Source organism: Equus quagga, chromosome 9, assembly GCF_021613505.1.
Source record: "Equus quagga isolate Etosha38 chromosome 9, UCLA_HA_Equagga_1.0, whole genome shotgun sequence".
NCBI classification, from domain to species: Eukaryota; Metazoa; Chordata; class Mammalia; order Perissodactyla; family Equidae; genus Equus; species Equus quagga.
This window is the reverse complement of record NC_060275.1, coordinates 21,939,602-21,964,144: the sequence shown is the minus strand read 5'-3', so window position 1 is coordinate 21,964,144 and position 24,543 is coordinate 21,939,602. Positions and strand designations below refer to the sequence as shown.

Genomic DNA, 24,543 nt, shown 5'->3' with positions numbered 1-24,543 from the left:
GCCCGGCTCGCCCCCGCCCGGCTCGCCCCCGCCCGGCTCGCCCCCGCGCATGCGCACCGCAAGCCAGCGCCATGTTGGGGCTGTTTGAAAGCGAGCGCGGGCGTTGGGTTCCGCTGTGACGGCGGAGGAAGCTGCCGGCTAGCGGAGCCTGGGGCGGGGTGGGCCGGCTCGGGGGTGCTTTGTCGTGTCTCCCGTCCGACCGCACGCCTGGATTTTCGGGGCAGAGTTGCGGAAGGGTGCGTTTTTATGTCTTATTGGGCCTTCGTCGGTGAGTCCGGCCCGAAAACAGCGTGTATTTTCGAGGGGCGTCGCATCCATCCTTTGACAGCCCGAGGGAAAGGCTAAAGGAAGGTGGCGGGGAGGGAGCGGGGAGGCACGTCCTGAGGGAAGGCGGGGGTTGAGAGTCCCTGTGGAAAAAGGACAGCTTTGGGGCGAGGGCTCTCGGACCGGGGAGGCCCGCGGAACGGGACGGAGAGGATCTGACGCGGGCCTCGGGGGACAGGCGGCATCGATCGAAGGGGGCGGGGAGGGAGGGGGCTAGGGACCGTCACCTCCGAGAAGCTGCCTTCGCTCACGGTGGCACTCCCTGTGGCAGCCTAGTACATGGTTTCTGAGTTGCGTGTGGCTGTGACTGCCGGGATGCTGGCACCCCGTGGGGAGGGCGTTTCTGGATGAGGGCGGACGCTTTGACCCCGGCGCGCGGCGTGGGGAGGATGCCCCGCTGGACGCGCCGGCGAGCGGCGCGTTCCTGGTTCGCGAAACCTTGTCTTTTTGATGTGGAATCAATAGATGTTCAGGGTCATAAGATGTATCACAGAGCTGTTATTTCTAAGAGTTCTTAATTTCCTATGGGCTATTCCTATTGGTTATTTAAGACTGAACATTCTGTTTTTGAATCAAAGGTAGTAGGAATTTCTGGCCTTTCGGTTAACATTCTATTCTTCGGAATGATGGATTTCTCTTTGAAGATACGAGCGGAAGCGTTTAGGGAGAAAAGGGTAAGTTATATGGAATTTGGGTCCAGATAATCCTGCGGCAGAGGTGGGGAGAAGTGGGTGGACAAAAAGTTTGGGTATGTTGGTAATTGTTTGAAGCAAGATAATGGGTGCATAGGGGTTTCTTAAATCATTCTTCCTACTTTTGTATCCTTGGAAACTTTCCACAATAAAAATTCGATTATGGATTTTTCTTTTGCCTCCTGTGAATTAGACTAAATCTTATTATTCACTAACTGAGAATTGTAATCCAAGAACTTTCTCTTTTAGTTTTTTTTTTTAAGTTCTGTAAAATCGGTAACCTGTACTGTGTTGGAATAAGGGAGAAAACATTTGGTGAAGCTTATTATCCAAGCAATATTTACTTGAGAAAATTTAAACAACATTGGTGAGAGGGTAAAGAAAGGGCAAAACTGTCTTGGTCTAGCCATTAGACTAGAGGTAGACCATTATCATGGCATCCAGGGAAGTCACAGAGGTGCAACAACCATTATCTTAGGTCCTGCTGCTACTTCCACTGACTGCTGCCAGCTCTCTGGCAAAGGCAGTTGCATGCTGTAAGGCTGAGGCGGGATGACATTTTACTCTCTTTAAGTAGAAGACTTTCAATATTTTAAAGTCAACTTTGACAGTTATTAAGATTACATGGGAAGTTGTTATAACTTAAAATATTCCCAAAATTATAGCCAAAAATTAAACATTAACTTTACATCATAGCATGTGTTAAGTCCTAGACGTTAATCTTTCATTCTTAGTACAGAAAATCCATTGATTTAATTTTAAAAAGAATGTTATATCATGTACTGAAGTAGTGCCTGTTCATGCTGTTGTTTTTTAGGTTTTCAAATATAAATCCTATTTTTGCTCTGTTAAGGTAGACAGGAATTCTGTCAATTTTTATAATGGAAAAACGGTAAGAAAGTACATTGTCAATTTCCAAATTATTTAAGTCTCCTTTAAGAGAGAGGTGGGCTGAGTCTGTTTAACATAAGAATTGAAAATAGTGAGGGTAGTACTAAAAAGGAAGGTCAGAAAATGATTATTAACAATGTTATGTTAGGCAAAGAGTGTTTTGCTAGCTCTTTATGGTAAGACTTTTCCTTTAGAGAGAAATACTGTAAATTATTTTGTTCTCTCGAATCTTTTTTGTGGGAAGGGCTTGGCTAAAATTGCATATTGGCATTTACAATATTGAAAGTAGATGGTCTTCTCTGTTATTTTTTCTTATTTCTAATACCTCATTGGGTGCCTTTAAAAAATTTTTCAAGCACCTACAATCTACAGTGCATGATGGAAGGCTTATGAATTGAAAAATATTCTGTATAGGGGAATGTTAGGTATTATGATGTCATAGAATATATCACAGTAAGAAAAGACTGTACATCAGTAGTTTTTAGGACTTTAAAAAGAAGTGAGTACGCTTCGCTTGATTCTTTCCGTACATACTTTTAGGTAGTTTTTGTTTACATAATTCCAGGCACATAGTTGGTGCTCAATATAATTTTTCCAAATCAACGAAGAAGGAATTCACAATAACTAGAACAATAGAAAATCTGTGATGTGTACTGCTTCAAAAGGAGGAGTTATAGATAATGGATTTTATTCTTTAAAGAAGATTATAAAAAGTTTGCATATTTAGTAATTTCTCTGTATATGGCTGTTATTCCTTTTAATTGGAACCTTAACCTTTTGTTTTTGTATTACAGTTGTTTTTAAGAGAAATGAATAGAAATAACCTGTTTTGAGGAAGCCATGGCAAAATCAAATACAAAACACAGACTTTGTTCTCGGGAATCTTCAGTATCTTCTCTGTTAGCAAGCTGCAGCCTGAATGGTAGTAATTCTTATAACTCTGAAGGCTCTTTTCAGTATAAGGATAAACTGTACAGTTCTGCATCTCAGGCTCTGCAGGCCTATATTGATGATTTTGATCTAGGCCGGATGTATCCTAGTGCAAGCACTGGAAAGATTAACATCGATAAATGTTCTGCTAATATCCCAGAATTCTCCAACTATATTTATAAACCAAACAACGGTATGCTTTTTTTCTTTTTTTCCAGTGATTTAAAGCATTTGAGAGATGTATTGTAGCCTTGGAAAACTAGATGCTGCTTTTTGTTCTTTTGGGGGTAAAAACAACTTTTATTATGTTGAGGTCTGGATATTTTTCTTAAACGGTTCTGTAATTCTCTTGTTCTCAGAAATTTTCAGCTACAATCCTTTTTTGAGCTTGTAGGGGAGGATTATGACTGTAACTAATAATAGCAGGCGGCTCATCCTGAACCCTTAAGCCGTTTTGTTATAACCTAGTGGAGAGAGCGTTGACTTGGTGGTTCTGGCTTTCATTCACTAGCTTAATGACTTTAAACAAATTTCAGCCTTTCTGAGTTTATACTTAATCAATCCAACTTGATGGGATAGGGCTATATATAGTCTTTCTGATCTGTATTCTATGGGACAATAATATTCACAAGATGTTCATAGTTTTTTCGTGATAAGTCTTCCATAAAGACAAGATTGGAAAATGCATCTGTTGATAACCCAGTTAACACTTTACTAAGCACTTATGGAATGGCCCTAGTATGGAAAAAGTTTACATTCAACTCTTAGAAGGATGTGGGCAATATATTCCAGAAGAGGAGAATTAAAACAGCTGTTTTCTGTGTGTTAATGCTATTTCAGGGTTAGTAGGCAAGAAAGCAAATTATTTTTCCACCTAGTTCAATAGCATATTTTTATTCTAATGTTGCAAGCAGTATTGAGTGATCAGTATTAAGGTGAGTGCATCAGGTGTCTAGATGAAAAAAAACCTGAAGAAACAGTAAATTAAAGAACATGGGAAAATTCAGGAGGTTGGAGAGAGAAGTATAGAAATTTGTTAAAACAAATTGAAAATATGTGAGGAAAAGAACACATCTTATTTCATCAACCTAGACCTTTTATACTTTTAAGCAAAGCTTTAGTGAAGATAAAGTGGCAAAAATGATTCTTAAATTCTTAATATTCATTTACTATTAAATATTATAAAGTATTTTTATGTGTTATAGGAAGATAAACAGAACTATGCTTTGTTTTTCAGCTTTTGAAAATCTTGATCACAAGAAAAGCTCCTTGTTCTTATCCTATAGAAGACAGACTATTAATGACATAGATTCTGTTAGCCTAACAACTGATGATCTATTAAAACTTCCAGCAGATGGATCATTTTCTTTCACCTGTGTTGGACCACGTCACCGAATTAGCAAGAAAAACAAGAAATGCATTCGGAGACTGAATTTGCAGGACACTGAAAAGAATCAAAACTTTCAAGAACCCTTCACTCCCGTGGGGAAGGATAACTTAGCTACTCCTATTGTATACACAAATATAAATGGAAAGCAATGTGGTAGACTAAAAAACCCAAAATTTGTGAATAAGACTAATAAATGCATTTCTGAACCATCTTTTTCCAAGAAATCATCTTTCAAGGACAATTCAGAACATAATCTTGAAAAGAATTACCCAAGATGGCTCACTAGCCAGAAATCTGACCTTGATGTCTCAGGGATAACGAGTATACCTGATTTCAAATACCCAGTCTGGCTCCACAATCAAGACTTGCTGCCTGATACAAATGGTCAAAGGATTTATAAAATATTTAAAGAAGATCAATGTTCCCCTACACATAGTTACCAGGCACAAAGAACTTCTCGGCTCATGAATAAATTAGATTGTTTTGAATATTCTTTTGAACCCTCAAACATTTCAAATTCTTTGTGTGATGATAAAGGATTAGTTAATGAATATAAATCTGATTTTGAACATACCCAATGTCAATGTGAGAATCCACTTCTCCCAGGACAATCCGAAAAGCCATTCAGTGGTAATTGTTTTGTTTTGTTTTTAAGAACCAAAGAAAGTGCTGTAAATTTGGCCTTACATCTAGGAGCTTTTATATTGTATTCTTGATGTAATGATCAGGTGATGTATCTTTTTTGAACTGTTAAGGTCTTCATTTGTGTAGCATTTTGTGACTCTATGTCTTTTCTCTCTTTTTTCTTTGGAATGTCACATTTTAACATAATTTGCTGTTAGAGGTATGTGTGTATTCCAAATTTTCTGAATTCTTGTTGCCTTTGTGAGATTTTGCTGTGTTTTGCATTTATTTTTTTTCCTTAAAAAAATTAATGTAATCTTTTAAATTAGGTGACAAAATTGAATTGCTAATCCTGAAGGCCAAGAGAAATATAGAGCATTGTGCAGAAGAATTACCAAAGTCTGTGGAAAAGGATGACAGTCCTAATTCATTAGATAAACTTGAAGCAGAGAGATCATGGGAAAATACTCCTGTTACTTTGTAAGTTACAATGGAAAAACTGTTTAGTTTTCCAAATAAAAAATGTCGTGAGTGTCTGATTTATTTTTTAAATAACTTAATGATAATTAACAATGGTAATAAGGTAATTCTACAGAACATAGCTTTCAGTGTTGCTTGCTTTAAATTGCATTTTTCCTTTGTTACCACAAGATGGTGTAATGTGTCATAAGATTGGAGGTAGATTATATAACTTTTGTCTGTTACGTGTTCCTTTTCTTGCACTTTAAAATATTACTATATGTTTAATATGAGAAATTAGAATCAAAAGTAACTATTTGGCGGATGGAAGAATGGTGCTATGAAATTCTTGTTACTTTTTTACTTTAAGCTTTCCCCTCTTCTATAGTCTCTCCATTTACTAGAATAAGTTATCCTTTTTATTTACATTTTACTTTCTCTTTTAGTCATTATTTTCCTTAAATGATGAACATGTTCTTGTATAGTCTATTGTGTAAATGTTTGCAGTTTCTCAGATTGTTTTGTATGCTTAACCTTTCTGTGACATAGTTTCTCAGAATAATTTAAAACGTGTTTACCTAGATACCTGTGAATGTGAATGTGGAGTAAGAATTAGGAGCTTAGGTAGGAAAGCTTTTATTCTTAGTAGTATTATTAGATCTCGAGTCGTCAGAAATGTACTGTTGGTAACCCTAGGCTCTGATAATTTATTATTTTCAGTTGTCTAAACTTTCATTCTGTTATAGACGGAGTCGGTTAATTCCTGGGTCCTTTTTTGATTATTTCCCAGTTGAACATTTTTTTTCTTTTAATGCGGACACTGCCTATAATTATGGTTTGGAATTCTGGCTCAGTCACTTCCTTGCTGACGCCTTTTAACAAGTTACTTAACTTCTCTACACTTTAGAGAGGGAGAAATAATATTTACTTTGGGGTTGTTGTGAGGATTCAATTGATTACAATAAGTATAAGGTACTTAGGACAGTTTCTGATTTTTGATGAGCTCTTCTGGAAATTGTAGTAGTGGCGATGATTATCCAGAATATTTTTTTTCTCTGTTTAGCTTTATTTCTCAATTGTACGTTCAATAATATCTTTTTTTAAATGGATTAATAATTAGCTCACTTAATTCTTAAACTTATCTTTATTTTCCAATTTTTTATCTACTTATCAGTTGGACTGTGTATTTGTAAAGATGTAGTTGGAATACTTTGCTTTCAATTGAAACCAAAATGGGTGAGCAGATAATATCAGAGATGTTTAAACTAGGAGTAGAATTTTGAAGCATTTGATATATTTTATAATTAAATAAGAACTTCTGACTTGTATAATTAGTATTATCAATGGTTTGGTCCAGTCCCTTGCATACAGTGTTGATTTTTGGAAGATTGAATTCACATTGTGATGGATATGTTTGTACATAAGTTTAATGATGGATTGTGAGAAGAAGCAATAGACCTGACCTCAGTGTGACGTAGACAAATTATTATCAATCCGTCATCAAAACCAAGATTGACTAGGAAGTACTCAAGGTAGTATACTGAAAGAACACAACCACAACCAGATAATTGCTTTTTTTTGTTTGTTTAGCTTTTCATAATGGAAAATTTCAAACAAATAGAAAAGTAGAAGAATAGTATAATGAATCCCTATATACTCAGTCTATGCACCTGTCTTCAATAATCAGCTAAATGCTTTTTGATGATAGTGGGTGAGTGCACAAACTCCTTTGGTAAAGGATGGGAGAAAAGACTACTTAGGAGTGAGAAAAAGCTCATAGTAAATTACAAATCAAATGAGTCAATGATGAAGTGCTGCTAATTATTAAGAAAAAATTAGCCTTGTGAAATTTAAATGTTATAAAAAGATTCTTAGAGAGCCTAGTATTTGAGTTAAAACACATTTGCTATGTAAATGAGAGAGAGAGAATGAATTTATTTTCTGTGACTAAAATAATTTAGTTTTGGGAAAATTCTTACTTTTGCTAGGGGTGCCCTTCTACTATCCTTTGAACATCAAGAAAGAAACTAATATTTATTGAGCATCTATTAAATGTACCAGATGTGTAGAGTTAACTATGCACTATTTCTGTGAGATAAGTGGGATCACAAATGTAGAAGCTGAAGTTCAGATAAATAAGTTTGCTAAGGTTCCACCTGAGTGGGATTTTAATTTCAAAACTGATCCTTTCCCTACTATACTCTGTCTTCTATGTGAATGCCAGTTCTGGAGGAGAAGTCTGTCCTATTACTTTGATGTGGAAGAGCATGGAACTGCCATCCGGGTAGAAACTCATAAATTTGTGGGGATTTTGTGTATTATCTTTGGCTAACTAACAGTGTTTAATTGGAAAACAGTACTGCTTATTTCAAACAAATGAGCTTTTGGAGCATAGCGTATAGTTGAAGCCTTATTTTTTTAGTTGAAGACTATGTCTTTAGTTTCTTTATAGTTTTTCCTTAAAGCTTTAAAGGAAAAGCAAGGAGATTGGGAGGGGTTGGATTCTGCTATCAGTTTAGAGAGAAGATTAGGAAATTACTAAGCAACGTCAATATGGATCATACCCGTAATGGTTATTTCTTGCCGACCATTTGGGTTTAAATAATAACCATTTAATTGTATACTGTGTAATTTTTATAAATTAGGAAATTAATTGATGTTTTGTATCCTTAAATCCTATTTAGCAAACCCCCTGTTCCTGTTAACTCTGATGATAGTCCTCAACAAACTTCAAGGGCAAAGTGTGCTAAAGGGTACCTTGAAGACTTTTTAAATAGTGATAATCAGGTGAGTGAAGTTAATCTTTTTCAACTTATTAGAAAATTTATGACTAATACATAGATATTAATTTTTGTTATTTAGATAATAGAAAAAATGACCCAAGTCCTCTCTTCCCCAACACACATCTATAAGACCATCACTTGTAGAATTATTGATAATTTTATTGTAGTATTCTATAGTAGAGGGACCTGGGATTGAACTCTACAGAGAGCCTAAATTGTCATTACAATGTTTTTTCCTGGAAAACATGTAAAACAGACCATTATAAAGTAAATTATATTTTCCCATAGGGTGGTTGATTATTGAGAGTTGTGTTTCTAAGATACAATTATAAATCTCTATAATTTAAAATAGGAAAACTATTATTCAGTTCTATAAAATTTGCATATGTGCATCTTGCAAGTAATCCCAAAATAAAGTATAAACATGTATATGTGCACATAAGAAATGATAATTTGATTTAAAAATATAAGCCATGGCTGTTAAATATTGAAATAATACTTTTTAGATCTTAAAATTTGGAAGATTTGAGAATTTGATCACTCAAAACAAACATTAGTTAAAAATGTAATAAAATCTGTCTTTTCCTTCAGTGAAATTTACTAGAGAAGGTAGAGGCTGTCAGAATATGTCCAGCCTTAGAGCTGTATGTAAGATACTATAGCAGATGCTGGGTAAGTGAAGGTTAATTATCAAATATTTATTTGACAAATATTTGAGTACCAAGCACTTTTCTAGGAATTGTGTTGCTAGAAGTGAATAAGTGAGAGGAAATCCTTGCCCTTGAATTTTTTATTCTAGTTGGAGAGACAAACTAAACAGAAATATAATATATATATATTATATATATAATATATATATAATATAAGGGAGTAATATAAGTGTTAGGAAGAAAAATTAATTGAGATAGAGAAATGAGGGTGCAATTTGAGATAGGAGTAGTCAGGAATGGCCACTGTAATGAGTTAATAGTTGTGCAGAAACCTAAAATGAGTGAATAAGCCAGGTACCTATGAGGAAATAACTTTATAACGGGCGCAGAAACCTCAAGCTGGAAATGTGTTTGACATGTTCGAGGAATATCAGAATCTAGTCAGTGTAGCTCAATCAGAATGGTAAAGGAAAAGAATGGTAAGAGGAAGGATGGAGAGGTAACCAGGAGCCAGGCCATGGCAGGTCTTGTAAGCTATGGAATGAAGCCTTTACATTTTATTTAAGTGTGAAGGGAAGTCACTGGAGGGTTTTGAGTGAAGGAGTAAAATGATCAGATCGACATTTTAAAATATAAAATGGAAGCCATATGGAGCATGGACTTAAGAGGAGCTGGAGAAGGAGCAGGGAACTCAGTCAGGATGCTTTTGCAGTCTTAGGCTAGGGATTGCAGAGGCTTGGATTGGGGGGGTACATTGGAGGTGATCAAAAAGGATTAGATTTGGGATGTATTTTGAAGGTAGACCTGGTAGGATGGAGATAGGATTCAGAGAGTGAATCCAAGATGTTTGAGCCAAGCAACTAAAGGACTGGGTGGTGCCATGTACTTAGTTAAGTAGAACTGCTAGAGGAAAAAAATTGCAGAAGGTTTTTTTAAATTAGAGATGGATGAGTGTTAAATACTAACTAACTGGTCCCTTTTCCCCTGCCCGTACACGCACAACCTCGCTACCAGGTTTTTTTAAAAAATAATTTTAGATGTATAGAAAGTTACAAAAATAATACAGATGGTTCCTGTCACCCTTCTCCCAGCTTCCCTAATGTTAACATTTCACATTATAGTATAATGATCACAAACAGGGAATTAATATAGGCACACTATTGTTAGCTAAACTACAGACCTTTCCTAATTTCACCAGTTTTTCTACCAGTGTCCAGTTCCAGGATCCAACATTGCATTTAGTTGTCTTGTCTCCTTAATCTACTTTGGTCTGCGACAATTCCTCAACCTTTCTTTGTCTGTCATGACCTTAACACTTTTGAACTGTATTGGTCACTGGTTATTTTGTAAATAGTTCCTCAATTTGGGTTTGTCTGAAGTTTTCGCATGATTAGAATGAGGTTATAGATGTTTGATAAGAATGCAACAGGTATGATGCTCTGCCCTTCTCAGTGCATCGTGTTAGAGGGTTCATGATAATATTGATATCATTGATATATTGATAGGAGTCTTAGTTTGGGCTGCCATAATAAATATGTCAGAGACTGGGTGGCTTAAATAACAAACGTTTATTTCTCACAGTTCTGGAGGCTGAGAAGTCCAAAGTCAAGGTGTCTGGTGAGGACCTGCTTCCTAGTTTGCAGATCTCCTTTTATCTTCACATGCCAGAGAGCAGAGAGGAAGCAATCTCTCTTCTTACAAAGGCAGAGGGTCCACCCTCACAAATTACCTCACAAAAGCCCCTTCTCCAATACCATCACATTAGGATTCAGCTTCAACATATGAATTTTAGGAGGACACAAACATTCAGTACATAGCAATACGTTAATATAGTAATATGTAAAATTATAATACGTTAATACTTATGATGTTAACCTTGAATACTTGATGTGTACTGGCTTTCTCTTTAGTAAAATTACTGTTTCCCTTTGTAATTAATAAATATCTTAGGGGAGATAGTTTGAGCATAGTCTCAAACTTTTATACACTAATTTTAGTATCCATTGGTGAATCTTATCTCTTCTTCTACATTATTAATTGAAATTCTTGTGTAATGAAGAGCTTTTCTTTCTCCCCCATTTATTTGTTTATTCTTCATATCAATAGGGACTCAGATATTTATTTTATTCTAAGTTTATAATACAATGTTATTGTTTGTTCTTTTGCTCAGATTGTTCCAGTTTAGGCCATAAGGAGTTCTTAAGGTTGCCTCCTGTGTCCCTTTGATGTGTCCCCACCCTTTTTTGAGCACTGCTCTAAGGAGCTATGGTTCTTTTTATTTGGAAATGGTGTTTAGAAACTAAGACTAGGCACCAGGTGTGCTTGTTGCTACTGAGTTGCTATTCATTCTAGACTTTCGCAGCAGGCAGACTTAGGAAACATGTATGATTACTAACCCACACATGCACATCAATATCTATGTGTATATATATATATTTCACATACATGTATGAAATTTTGAGTTTGCGCTGATGCCTCTGATTCTGGTCCAATACTACAGAGTTCATTTTAGCCTTTCCTGTTCCTTATTTGTAACTTTTTTCTCCACCTGTGAGAATCCTGACCTTTATTATCTATAATAGCTTTACTTATTTGTTCAATCTTAGCATATAGGTAGTTTCAGAATTGCTAACCCATACCTGTATAAGAAACAAATTTACTCACTAGATTACATTATTTGTGTACAGTTCTTTTTGTCTTTAGGCGTACAATATCCCCAAACAGTCAAAATGCTGTTTTCCAAAGTTACCTTGGTTAATTATTTTTTTTCTCAACCCTTTTCAGTGTGGTCATGATGTTCATTTGTGATACTGTTAGGTGGTTCATTTTTTACTGTACATATTGAGTTCTTCCCACATTTTATTTGGTTGGTTTGTTTGTTTTTTGAATATGTGAAACATACTTCTGAGAGTCAGAGCTGTATAAAAAGATATACTCATAGACATTCATTACCAGGTTTTAATGACAAGTCTCATAAGATATTCTATCACACATACCATCGTTTATTTATTCATTAGCGAATGGCACCAAACGATTCATATAACCTATTTTGTAGTTTTCTTTTTTTGGTACTCTGACCACTGCTTTGCATGAAAAGTTCACTCAAGGCAGACATAGCAAATTCCAGAGGCAGGCTTTTGTCACTCTTGTGGTTGGCATCAGGAAACCAGAAGTTCTTCTAAACCAGTGACTGGGTGCAGATCATTTAGAGGTAATGCCTTGGGTGCCGTCTCCAAGAGTGCAGGGGTATAAGCCTAACTGGATGCTTCCACCCCTTTCTTTTTAATTTTTTAAAAATTTTGGTAAAATAGACAAAACGTAAAATTTACTATTCTAACCATTTTTAAGTGTATAGTTCCATGCAATAAGTACTTTTACATTGTTGTGCAAGCATCACCACTATCCATTTCTGGAACTTTTTCATCTTCCTGAACTGAAACTCTGTGCCCATTAAACTAAACACTAAGTCTCCTCCCCTGCCCCCCTCCCCCAGCCTGTGGCCAACACCATTCTACTTTCTATCTCTGTGAATCTGACTATTCTAGGAACCTTAGATGTCTTGGTCTTCTCAAGCTGCTGTAACAAAGTACCATATGCTTGGTGGTGTAAATGACAGAAATTTATTTCTCACAGTTTTGGAGGCCAGGAAGTCTAAGATCAAAGTGCTGGCTGATTCTGTTTCTGGTGAACGCTCTCCTCCTGGCTTGTAGACAGCCGCTTTCTCATGCGTCCTCACATGGCCTTTCCTTGAGCTCTCAGTGTCTCTTAGGAGGACACTGATCCTATGTTATCAGGGGCCCACCTTTACAACCTTATTTAACCTTAATTCCTTATAGCCCTATCTGCAAATATAGCCACATTCAAGGTTAGGGCTTCAATATGAATTTTGAGGGGACACAATTCAATTCATAGTTTCGTATAAGAGGAATTATACAATATTTGTCCTTTGATTACTGGCTTATCTCATTTAGCATAATGTCTTTAAAGTTCATCCATGTTGTATCATGTGTCAAATTTCTTTCCTGTCTTAGACTAAATATTCCATTGTTTGTATGTACCACGTTTTATTTCTCCATTCATCTGTTGATGGACACTTGAGTTACTTCCACCTTTTGACTATTGTGGACAGTGCTACTGTGAACATGGGTGTACAAATATCTGTTTGAGTCTCTGCTTTCACTTCTTTTAGGTATATAACCAGAAGGGGAACTGCAGGGTCCTGTGGTAATTCTATGCTTAATTTTTTGGGGAATTGCCATACTGATTTCCACAGCAGCTGCACCCTTTTACATTTCCGTGCTCTGTTTCCTATACCCTCTTCATAACTATGAAGAGTGACTTTAAAATCTTTTTAGCTGTTATGCTTAACACCAGTTAGAGCTCACTTCTATTATTCTTATGTTAGAAGTCAACAACTTCCTCTAGACCTGAAATTTAATAGTATATGTACTGTCTGTGCTGAAATATGTTAAATTACAGGCACCTTAAGAGGCCTCTTTGCCACTTTGTGAACAGTTATCAGGACACAAACGCATTTGAAAGATGTAAAAATAATAGATTGTTAAGACTTTTAAAAAGGAGTTTAAAAATATCCCTTACAGATTCTCTTAAAAGAATCCTGACCACCTTATGTGGCTAAGTGCTGTTGCCTTCTTTGGATGCAGGTAAGATCAGTGATAATCAAGGTATGAGTGTTTTTTAGGTAGTGAGGAATGTGTGGTCCATGAAGAGGTGAAAACCTAGCATTCTTTGTGTGAAAACATATTTAAAAGTGTGCAGAGAGTAATGTATTTAAAATTCTAGTCTTTGCTCAGCTGGTAACCAGCTTCATTTACACACCTGAAAAGAGCATGTTGTCTTAGCTGTTCTCTGAGGACCTTTCAATTCTAAAAATCTATGATTTTAAATGTACTGAATGAATGCATTGCAAATGTAAACAGGTACTATTCATTTTAAAAGAGCAAGGACTAGAAAGGATGCCAAACTGTTAATAACGATTGTCTCTAACTTCATCTGGGGACTGGGTATGTGGAAAGGTGATGAATTACAATTTTGATTTTTTAAAATACTTTATTGACTTGTTTGGATTTTTGCATTAATTTTATGTTGAGGAAAATAATACAAAGTATAACTTTTTTCCTCCTGAATTTGGATGGTTAATCGTTCATCTGTTTTAACTTTAGAGCTGTACCCTTTCTGGAGGGAAGTATCATGGTCCTGTTGAAGCCCTGAAACAAATGTTATTTAATCTTCAGGCAGTACAAGAAAGTTTTAATCAGAATAAAACCACAGAGCCAAGAGAAGAAATTAAGCAAGTAAGCACGAACTTGATTTATGACTTGAGACCTGTGAATGTGAATTGAGATCTGTGAAAAGATTTCTTTCTACTTCTTTTTTAGATTGACCTCTGGTTTTATCTTAATAAGCATGCCATATAGTGCATGTTATAGAGTTGTATTATTATTCTTTTTTTGACAAACATACTCAAGTTTAGTACTATTAGATTTCTGCAGTTGTGTACCCCCTGAATGGACTGTTTGTTCTGTTCAATTAATGGTTATGAATACAACGTCTTATTTAGATATGATATTACAACTATAGTATGAAAGAATCGTAAGAGTTGCTTTTTAATGCCCTACAAGATTATTCTGTATGGTCTAACTTCTTACATTTATATTTGGAGAATCCTTGAAACCTTTTCAGTGTTAGACTTCTCCATGTCCCTTTATCATCTTGAATTTAATTTTGTTACCTGTGTTTATTGACTCTTCTGAATACAGTTATATAAAGTTCTATTTTAAAACCATTGTGTTTTCGTGCATTTCCTGAGAATGTGGAAATCTGTTTCTGCTTTGGTCTTCTTCTGTAGGGGTTGAATTTTCTTCACAGTATTGTAGCATTTATGAACATAGAGTTTATATTCTCCCAAGTCTGATTGTGAATTCTAATTCTGCTACTTATTAGCAAGTACAGTATTTGTACTTAACCTCTTTAGTTTCAGTTTCTTCTTCTGTAAAATGAGGTTGTTGAAAGACAAATTGAGACAAACTATATAAAGTACTTATTATAGTGTTTGGTACCTGGTAAAAACTTAACACCTGGTAAATACATAATAAATGTTTTTATTGTCGTTTTTTTGTTATTATTATTCAGTAGAGCTTTATGAAATTCAATATTCATTATAGATGAGTGAATCAGCTCTTGGGAACTATCACAGCCTGTTCATTTGAGTTGTATTTCTTAATTTTTCTCTTTATATGCTAATGATTGTAACATTAACATATAGAGTGTAATCCATCCTCCTTTTCCCTGCCCTTTTAAACATCATTGAGACATAACCTTGTTCAGTAAAGTCATAATTTCAGACCAAGATTTGATTTTTTATTGGACATACATTTAAAAGCATACTTTAGGCCAATTGAAAGATGAATCTAAGTAGTAGTTAGAGTATTTTTAGAATGAAGAGAAAATAAAAATATTTAATGGTTTACTGAAAATTATTTGTGAGAATTATTTCCATGGAAATGTGGACAATATTTTTTAATATTCTTATCAATCATGTATTAAGTAGCATTTAAATTTATAATTATATAACATTTTCAATATTTTATCATATTTGGTGTTTTTAATAATAGATTTCAGAAGAGGATCTCTCTAAATTACAATTGAAGGAAAGTATGGTTCCTATCAGTAGGTCACTTCAAAAGTAAGTATTCTATACTAATTTCTGAATGTGTTGGGGATGCAAATCCATTTCAGCCATCCCTTTGATTGAAATCAGAACGTTACAGGATGAAATTATGTAGTTCTAAGAATAGATATGCTAGATATATTTAAGCTTGGAGCATATTGTTTAATCCTGAAGTTTTCTCTTAAACCTGTGCTATTTCCTATTTAAAATATTCATAGGACCTAGTGAGATAACCTTAGACACCTAAAATATAATGGATGTGAATGGCCTAGAGAGATTATCTTTTCATTTCTGAGTAATAGCAACAATTTAAGATAGTACTGGTGTCAATATCCTGGAAGAACAACTTGTCCGTGAAATGTGTTTTCATAAATTTCCTCTAGGATAAATATAGTAATCATGAATGTATTATTATTTGACATATCTCCACAGAAATCTAAAGGGGATATAATGTCCTCGATATAAAGATAGATCTAAATGCTCTAAGGGTGTTAATCCACCTATTTTCTTAGTTTCTTATCTTATTTCTTATCTTAACTAAAAGACTGGAGAAGAATACTAGTCTTTCCTGTAGTCATGATATTGGCAGAAGAGAAAGGTATTTACTTATGGGTTTGGTTGTATGAATATGACATGCCCTCAGAAGATGGAATACTGAGTTTAGGAAGTCCTAAGATTAAAATCTTTTACTCTTATAGCACTACTTCACTTGGCTGTAAATGGGGCCAAACAAATACCGTCTACCTTTCGTCCTTTCAGAGTTTGCTTAGGATTCTGTTATCTAAGGAAGCAGTGGAAAAGTGAAACACTAGACATGTAAACTTATGACTCTAATTGTCATTATATGTGTGTGTGTATATATATATATATATCTTTTTTGTTTTCATAGTTTAAAAATATACATATGATTTTTCCCCGCTCTACCTAATTTATAATCTTTTGGGTAGATGGGCAGAAGTAGTGCCTCTTTCTTTGTAGCTTGCTGTAGTACTCAGGTATAGTGTTTGATACCTAGTAGGATTCACTGAATAGTGATAAAAACTAAAATTTACCAAGTGTCGGTGTTCTAAGTGCTTTTGAATGTAATTCATGTGATCTTCACAACGCTGTGAGGTAAGTACTGTTTTTAGCTTCAAAATACAGATCAGGTGATAAAGATCAATAATAAAGTACCTTGCCCAAGGTTGAGTAGCTAGTAAGAAGTAGCACTGGGATTCAAACCAGACAGTCTGATTCTACACCCTGTGTTCCTAACACTACTCTCCTTAATGAGAGCGGTGCCTTATCCATTTAGACTAGTTGCAGCGCCTCAATTGATTACCTAGCATAAAAAACCTCATTCTGCTTTAAAATTTAAATTAGATGACTTCAAGCTTTCCATGACCCTTAAAAGCACTCATATTGAACTTGTGTCACAGACTTAAATGTGTTTTCTGAGTTAAAGTACATACCCTAGAGGATATTTTTCTTGGTGAAAAGGAACGCTGGGCCATATATAATTAAATGACCACAAAAATTGACACTGATCATAGGTGCTTTTACCATTTGCTAGAATTTTTTTTAATAGTAACTTTTTTCTACCTTAGACAATCAGTAATCTTGCCTACATATAGAATGCCATTTTCAGAGAGTAAGATTCATGTTTTTTAGATGGCTTTTAGCTATTGCTTCTGTTGGACTAGCTGAAGCAACCTTAATTTAGCTTTTACTTTACATTTCAAAAGTATTATCAATAAGGCATTTGTACGGTTATTAAGTGTAGACTTTTAAAAGCATGTTAATGTATTCATTATTTTCAGTCTGCAGATTGACTGCTTTAAGGACAATTTAAATTTAATTCAGTCTCAGAATTCCTCTTTCCAGACTGTAAAATGTTCTGGTTAGGTTTATGGTCATCTTTTCATATCTTAAAATAGGTAGACTCAGCTTCTTCAAATGTTACAGATTGTACCTTAGGTGCTTAAGTGACCTTTCCTAGGGTGAAAGTCCGATTATGTCTCTCCCCATTCCTTAAATAACAGTTTTTTGTTCTTAATAGTTTGGATTGCTAACCAGTTTTAAAATACCTTTCATTAGCCTTAGGAGATTCCAGACTTTTAGTGTGGGTTCTGTTTACTCCCTTGGACACTCGATTTTCTTATATTCTCCCATTAAAAATAGCTCCTCTCTAGGAGCTGAAGTATGCATGACTGATAGCAGCTAAAAGTGTTACATTTTCCAGAGTGAATTTGCCTTTAGTAGGAATCAAAATTGTAATTGTTTTGTCTCTCTGTAATACTTAGCCTTGTCTTATACCTCTACACATTGAACACTCAATAAAAACTTAACTGAAACCTCCATAAGGTAAATTTGTCATCTTTAAGCAAATGAAAAAATTGAGCAAGGATCTTTTCTAGAATCTTTTATTATGTCATGTAAACCACCAGCTACTCCACATAGGCTGGCTGTGATGAATGAGCAATTGTATATTGCTCATATACTGTAAAGGTGAATGATAGACAATAGCAAAATCATCAGGCATCCAAAAATAATTTGTACTGGCTTTGGAATATGTTGTTTTATATATAATTTGGAAATGAAAACCAAACTTAATTATAGCTAGAAAGTTGTCCGCTTTCTCAGTTCTCTTTTCCTGCTGAGTTTTCTAGTCTTCATTCTATACTAGAGATAGATGGAATTACCTCTCAGACTTGCAAAATATGAGCCTAAAGCAAAGGTTTTTCTTTATTCTTATGTACTCATACTTTACTTAGATCTAGGGAGTGGTAGGCAGTTGGTTTTGAAAAGCCTTTCTTTCAGTTCTTGCTGAATACTAGGCTGAATATAGGCCGGTATACGTAGTATTTAAGACAACAGCTAGTATAGTAGTACTAATAGGAAACCAAAGGCAAGATATCAATGAGTAAATTTTAATATAGCTGAATTGCCTTCATATAATGTTACTGAATTTCTGTGGGTTGCTATGTATTTACTCTACTGCTTATCAATAGATACCTTGTCACAATAAAAAAATGAGTTTTTAGGTTTTATTTTGGTTTTTAAGATGAATGACTACTCAGTGCTGTAATGTAACCTTAAATTGATGTTTTCCCCGTTAGCCTACTTTTTCACTTTTTTAGAGAAGAAATTAAAGAATAATTTCCTTCTACCGTTTTATCTTCCACTTCTCCCTATACACATACCTTTGAAACACTAACCACTTGATAGCCTCCTCTCTAAGTAGATTGACTCTTTTATTCTCAGCAGGGCAGATAAAGGTTAAATGAAAGGCACTGCCAGGTGATTGTGTAGCTGAGGTAGGGAGACTGAAGGTTTCACATTCCTACTTAGCTTTTCCATTCCTTCACATCATACCACACCCCTCTATTCCCCTCCCCTCTCCTCCTCTTCTCTTCTTTCTCCCTCACGTTGTTTTTAAAGGCATAAAAAAACTACATAGGATTAGAAAGGAAATCAATTCTATTGAATTATAGTTATGAAAATATTAAAATGAATTTCTAATTAGTAATATGTGCTTCTTAATGCATTTAAAATATAGGTAAGTTAAAATTCATTTTGTAAAAACATATGTTAGTATGAAGGCCTTTTGCACAGCTTGAATAAAAGCCTTGAACCATGGTGTGGTCTTTTACTCACCTTTCACATGTCGCTCAGCAAACAGAGAAAGGCACTATTGGAAAGCATCAATGTCTGGGTCACCAGAGACTTCAGTATTTGGTGGATGAACAGCTAGGCTTAAAGTTGTCTAATACTGGTCAGTAATGTCACATGAACTTTGATACTGTAGACAAAAAGACTTAAATTACATATTTTCTAGCAGTGGGATTAATAACATAATTTTGTAACTATTATTTAACTATTGTAATTTTGAAATAATGAGTATAAAAGGTATTTTGAAATACCTGCAATGGCTATAATGAGATATGAGAATATCTGATTTCTGTGGCATATGAGGTTACAGAGTTTGGTCTGCTGCTTAGCTTCAGAATGGAAGGAAATGCTAACTTACAGATAGCATTTAGTGAAAATAAAGATGAAGCTTTTTTTTCCACATCCAATTTCATAGCCTCTAAGTCCAAGGTCTCTGTGGCTCTCAGAGTTATAAACAGTAAGGTAAGACCCTAGCCAGTTGCCTTTTTCTTTCTCTCAAATCACAGGTAGTTAAATAATAAGCCCGGAAAGAAAAAGGAAGACAAGTCCCAAGTATATTTACAAGTTATCTTCTTTCTCATAAATGTGTGTCTCGAGGAAGAAAATAATTCTTTTTAGGTAGAGAGATATTACTATAGAATGTAGAAATGGTAGACTATATTTAATTTTACCTCTGATTGCTTACTAACTTTGTGTGAGTTATTGTCATTTAGTTAATGAAGATGAAAATCTCAAAAATTAACTGAAGTTGCCAAAAGGGTGGCAGAATTCAGGTTCTTCTCTTATTACATTTGAGTAAAAGTGTCCAAGAATTAGAGTATAGGGAAATAGGTAAAATGCAGTAATTAACACTACTAGTTTCCTCTATCTCCTTATCCTGGGTGAAGGGGCAGATGTGTTTAATATACATTTACTGAACCTGTTCGAGACTGTAGAATAGGGTGTTGTAGTCACCTCCCTTCAGCTCACCCTACAAATGGCGAACACTAGTGATTACTGCACATTGTAACTTTTGTATTATTTCTATTTTTCTTGGTCTCTTATTTATCAGAGATCTAAAATATGGTTGATTAACTGACATTTTCTGAGTAGTCCTCAAGGATCTGAAGGATAGGGGAGAGGAAAAACTGGAAGAATATTTTTAGAGGAAGACTGGAAAGTTAAGGACCTCTCTTTTTCTGGTTTGTTTGAAGGATGACTGAGTTTTCTCCACTGCGACCTGACCTGTAATCTTGGCTTTATTTTAAAGGAAAACCAGATCTTGGTATAATACCACATTATTCAACATAATTGTCATTTGTTTCCCCCATGCTCAATAAAAATGAATTTTCCTTAGAACTATAACCAATCCTTCAGTGCTATTTTAAAAATTTTAGCTATCTTGAATGTGCATGTTAAAAATGAATTATGTACTTTATTTCTTAAATGATGTACACAGTATACCAAAAGAAAAGATATCATTGCACAGAACTGTTGTGAAAATTACATGAAAAAACGTTTAGTTAAATGTGATACAAATGATATTTCTTATTATTTGTTATTAGGCTACTTGGAAACTTTAAAAAAATAAAACTTGAATATCAAACATATAATTTTTAAAGTAAATGTTTACAGAATTTTAGATGAATCATTTTAACCCTCAATTATTCAGATCTCAAGGGTTTAAAAAAAATTCTCAAAGTTTGATACGTACATTATTCTATAAATTCATTTCTCATACTAATTTTCGATTAATAAGCAATGTAATCACCATTTCTTGCTGTCTCCATTTCCTATTCAGTCCTTAATATTGGTTTATAATGTGTTTTATACTTTTTAATGAAGGGCTTTGCACCATTTGTCTCGACTGAGGGACCTGGTTGATGATACCAGTGGGAAACAGTCACCGAAAATGTGAAGAGGAAAATAAAACAGTCTAACCAATAAATAGTCACCACAGAACAAAAATGTATTTTTTTCTATTGCTTAAACTGACAAAGTAATTATAAGCCATACATTATACTGTGATTGGTTCAAGTATTATGTATTTTAAAAAACTAAACTGGAAAATGTCCATGGGTTTTGTGAACTAATCTCATTTTGTGCCAAAATACCAGAATGTGACACACTATGCCCTATAGTCTGACCTTGGTCTTCAGGTCAGCAAATGTCTAATATTCAAAGATGGATAATTTCTGCTCTTGAAGCTAACATGGACTTACCTTCTTCAGCATCCTCATCATTTTATCATCTGGTTCTGGGTCATTAAGAAACTCTTGCTAGTTTCTATTCAAAATCTCTTAAATAGACTTTTGATACAGTTAGCATCCACTTTTAATGAGCTTAAAGGAATACCAAAATCATTATGGTGTATCTTATCCATATGGAAGTCTGTTACTTTTAAGTTTTCATAAATCAAATATTTAAGCTGTGTTGTATTTGCAAATAACAGTAATTTTCTAGTGGGGTGATGCTAAAAGGAATGTTTTCATGTTGTAAAAATGCAAGAGAACCTAATTTAATGCTTTGATTCTGTGTAAGAAAATCTTGATAATATTTGACAGTTTACAAAACATTTTTGAGGAGGATTCTTGAGAATTTAATTTTTTGATATTAGATTATTTCCCAGATTTTAGTTTTGGGATTACCTCAAATTAGTGAAAACTGAGATCAGTGGCCAATTGCTTTATGAAATTTGATAACAAAATTTAAAGAAAATGAATATGGAAAATCAGAAAGCAGCTCTCTGTATTTTAAAGCTATTTTGTAAGAACTGAACTTTCTTAAAAGCAATCTGTTGTCTTTAAAGTTTTTCTCTAGTTGAAACTGAACAGAGCTCTATAGTTTGCAATTTCTACCAAGTGAACTAATAAGCAGGCAGCATCTTTACCCACAAAACTAAGAATTAAGGCGTAGCATTATAAATAATGAAACATATTTCAAGAAGCCTGATGGAATTAAAGAATATCTATGTACAGATTAAATGGAATTAAAGAATATCTATGTACCGATACTACAGATATACAGATACTACAGATTAACACTTTACCCAAACAGTAGCATCTTTCCTAAGTAGCTTTACTATCAAATAGGAATTTCGAAGTACATTGGGTCAAAGAATTTTTTTCCCCCAAATTTAAAGCACTATATAAGACCTTTGTTATAGAACTGACATGTCAAAGACTGTAGACTGATCCCCATCTTATTTCTGGGCCAGTGAGTCAGTCACTGTACTGTTCTTTTTGCCCAGTTTGAGAGAGACTTGCCAATAAATTTGTTTACTCTGGAGGTATTTCTGCCACTGACATGCTATGTTCTGTTATCTTCTTCACAGCAAATAGCTTGCATACAATCAAACAAGGCATTATTTGGTGTTTAAAGTCTGGCTGGCTGTTAAAAATGCAGATTTTAAGTGGGTAAACATCAGGTGGATCTGGATTGATCGTGTTCCAGGCTTAGCGAAATCCACTATTGGGCAAATTCTAAAGAAGGCAGAGAAGATAGAGACATCAGATAAATAAACTTCTAATTACATATTATATGTTGGTCAGACGTAATATTTCTAGATGCTCTAGAAAGCATCTCCAAAGAGATTGTGCTGTAATGGCTGAATAGCACTGATTTGGTTAGTGCTTCCATTTGCAAAAACATCTCTTCAGTACTAAATAAGATAAGCCTTTTCTGAAATTTTATGTTATAAATAATGTTTTAAGAAACTTATTATACTTACCAAAGGAATATTTTTCCTTTTATGTTAAATATGGAAGTTTAGTATTTTATCCCAAAAGGAAATTAACTTTATCAAAATGATTAATTCCAACATTTTTAAAAAAGAAATATGTTGGCGAGTCAACTAAGAAAAAAACTAAATGATAAATGTTTAAGAAGTTCTCTAAAGAATTGATTGAATCAGTTACATGTTAAGTATTTCACTGTTTTTTATCTTGAGGTTTCCAGGGGGAAAGAGAGAGACAATGGTATTGAGACTGCTGAGTTGGGAATTTAAAAGCAGATAATGACAACAATTAGATTTAAAAAATTACATTGTGAATATAAAATTTTATCAACTCTTTTCTCTCTTTTTAGTATATTGAAAAATGTTAAGTAGAAAAAATGAGAACATTTTAATAAAACATTTCAAATTTTTAATGGAATATGAAAAAAATTTAACAAGCCTGATCCCCAAAATTATTTGAGATCAAGGGATAAAGGTGTAATGAATATATGAAAACTCAAAGCTCAGCTGTATTTTCCTTATTATCAGTAAGAACTCTACTTTCAGTTTTTCCTGTGAAATTTATTTCAGTTTCCTGAAGATTTCTGACCAAATTGAGGAACTCTGTCTCCTTGGGTTTTTTTGGGTTGTATGTCCCTTTTGTTATATTATTTCTTGTTGAAATTTATAAATATGGATTTTTTTTGTATTGTTTTGTATTTAATGTTTAGGATACTGTCTTGTTAAATTATGTGTAACTATACCAAAATGTTGCCTGAAGATAAATCACGACAAGATTCCTTTTCCCCCCTACGTTTTGAATACGTGGAATCGCTTACAGATTTGCCTTTTGTTTCATTTTTCCTGTCCCATCTTTCACTATGTCTCAAAACCTATTTGGTGAAAATGCCTGGAGAAGTGAACTTGCCAAAAGGCAAGTAGCGTGAAAAGAGACGAAAGAAGCAAAAGGCCAATAAAATTTATAATTTCTGAACAACTGAAGTTTCTTCAAATGTGAAAGACTGTCTTTGTATTTCATGTATTAACTGAATGTTTCCTAACACGGCTCTGTGTTGTCTTTGGTTGTACTGCCTGTCATATAGTGATAGGGCAAACCTACGCCCAAACCTAAATACATTGCATAGCAGGTTATAGTGTTAGATATTTTTCCTGAGATATTTGAAATTATTCCCTTCCCACTTGTCTTGCTTCCTTTCTTATTTATACTCGTCTGTGACTAAGATCATTTTCCTTTTTTGAACAAAAAAATTTAGGTTTAAGTAATCTTAGCTCTTTACCCTCCCAGTTTAGTCTACGTTGTCCTTAGCCTAGACTAGACCAGTCTTTGTAACAACTTTTCTCACAATGTAACAAGTGTAACAACTTCTCTCCATCCTTCCTTACCTTAGCTGAGCCTAGTCCATTTTCCTCCCCATACCTGTTGCAACCTTAAACATTTCTCCCCTCACTTTCAGCTCTTGCGCTGAGACAGGCTGAGTGGTCTTTGCAGAACACTGTTGTACACCAGTACTGTAACATTACTGGTTTATTTCAGCAAATTTGCTGTAGCTAAATTACTTTACTCAGATTTCCCCACACTTTCTATGTATATTCTCACTTTGTGCTTATTATTTACCATGCTTGGAACACTCAAATTTTCTTTCATTCTGATTATCTAAAGTTTATCTAAAGTTTATCTTTTAAAGCTCTGACTGAATCTTGTATTTCCTTTTCTGGACATTCTAACCTTCCAAAGCCAGGTAG

General features: G+C 34.5%; 1 protein-coding gene across 4 annotated transcripts; it reads left to right on the top strand.

Annotated features, from left to right (window-relative positions):
• The first annotated feature begins 38 nt into the window (after positions 1 to 38).
• C9H18orf54 (chromosome 9 C18orf54 homolog) lies at positions 39 to 23,889 on the top strand. Of its 4 annotated transcripts, none has more exons than XM_046672481.1 (9): positions 39 to 236; positions 903 to 998; positions 2,702 to 2,829; positions 4,075 to 4,857; positions 5,181 to 5,331; positions 7,995 to 8,097; positions 13,927 to 14,058; positions 15,379 to 15,449; positions 20,910 to 23,889. In XM_046672481.1, exons 3-9 carry the CDS (start codon positions 2,748 to 2,750, stop codon positions 20,980 to 20,982), a joined length of 1,395 nt encoding a protein of 464 aa, XP_046528437.1. In that variant the 5' UTR covers positions 39 to 236; positions 903 to 998; positions 2,702 to 2,747; the 3' UTR covers positions 20,983 to 23,889. The 4 variants fall into 4 exon arrangements, with proteins under 4 accessions (XP_046528437.1, XP_046528433.1, XP_046528436.1 ...); XM_046672477.1 differs by having other exon boundaries at positions 2,702 to 3,030; XM_046672480.1 differs by having other exon boundaries at positions 2,702 to 3,030; positions 20,279 to 23,889.
• The last annotated feature ends 654 nt before the right edge of the window (positions 23,890 to 24,543 follow it).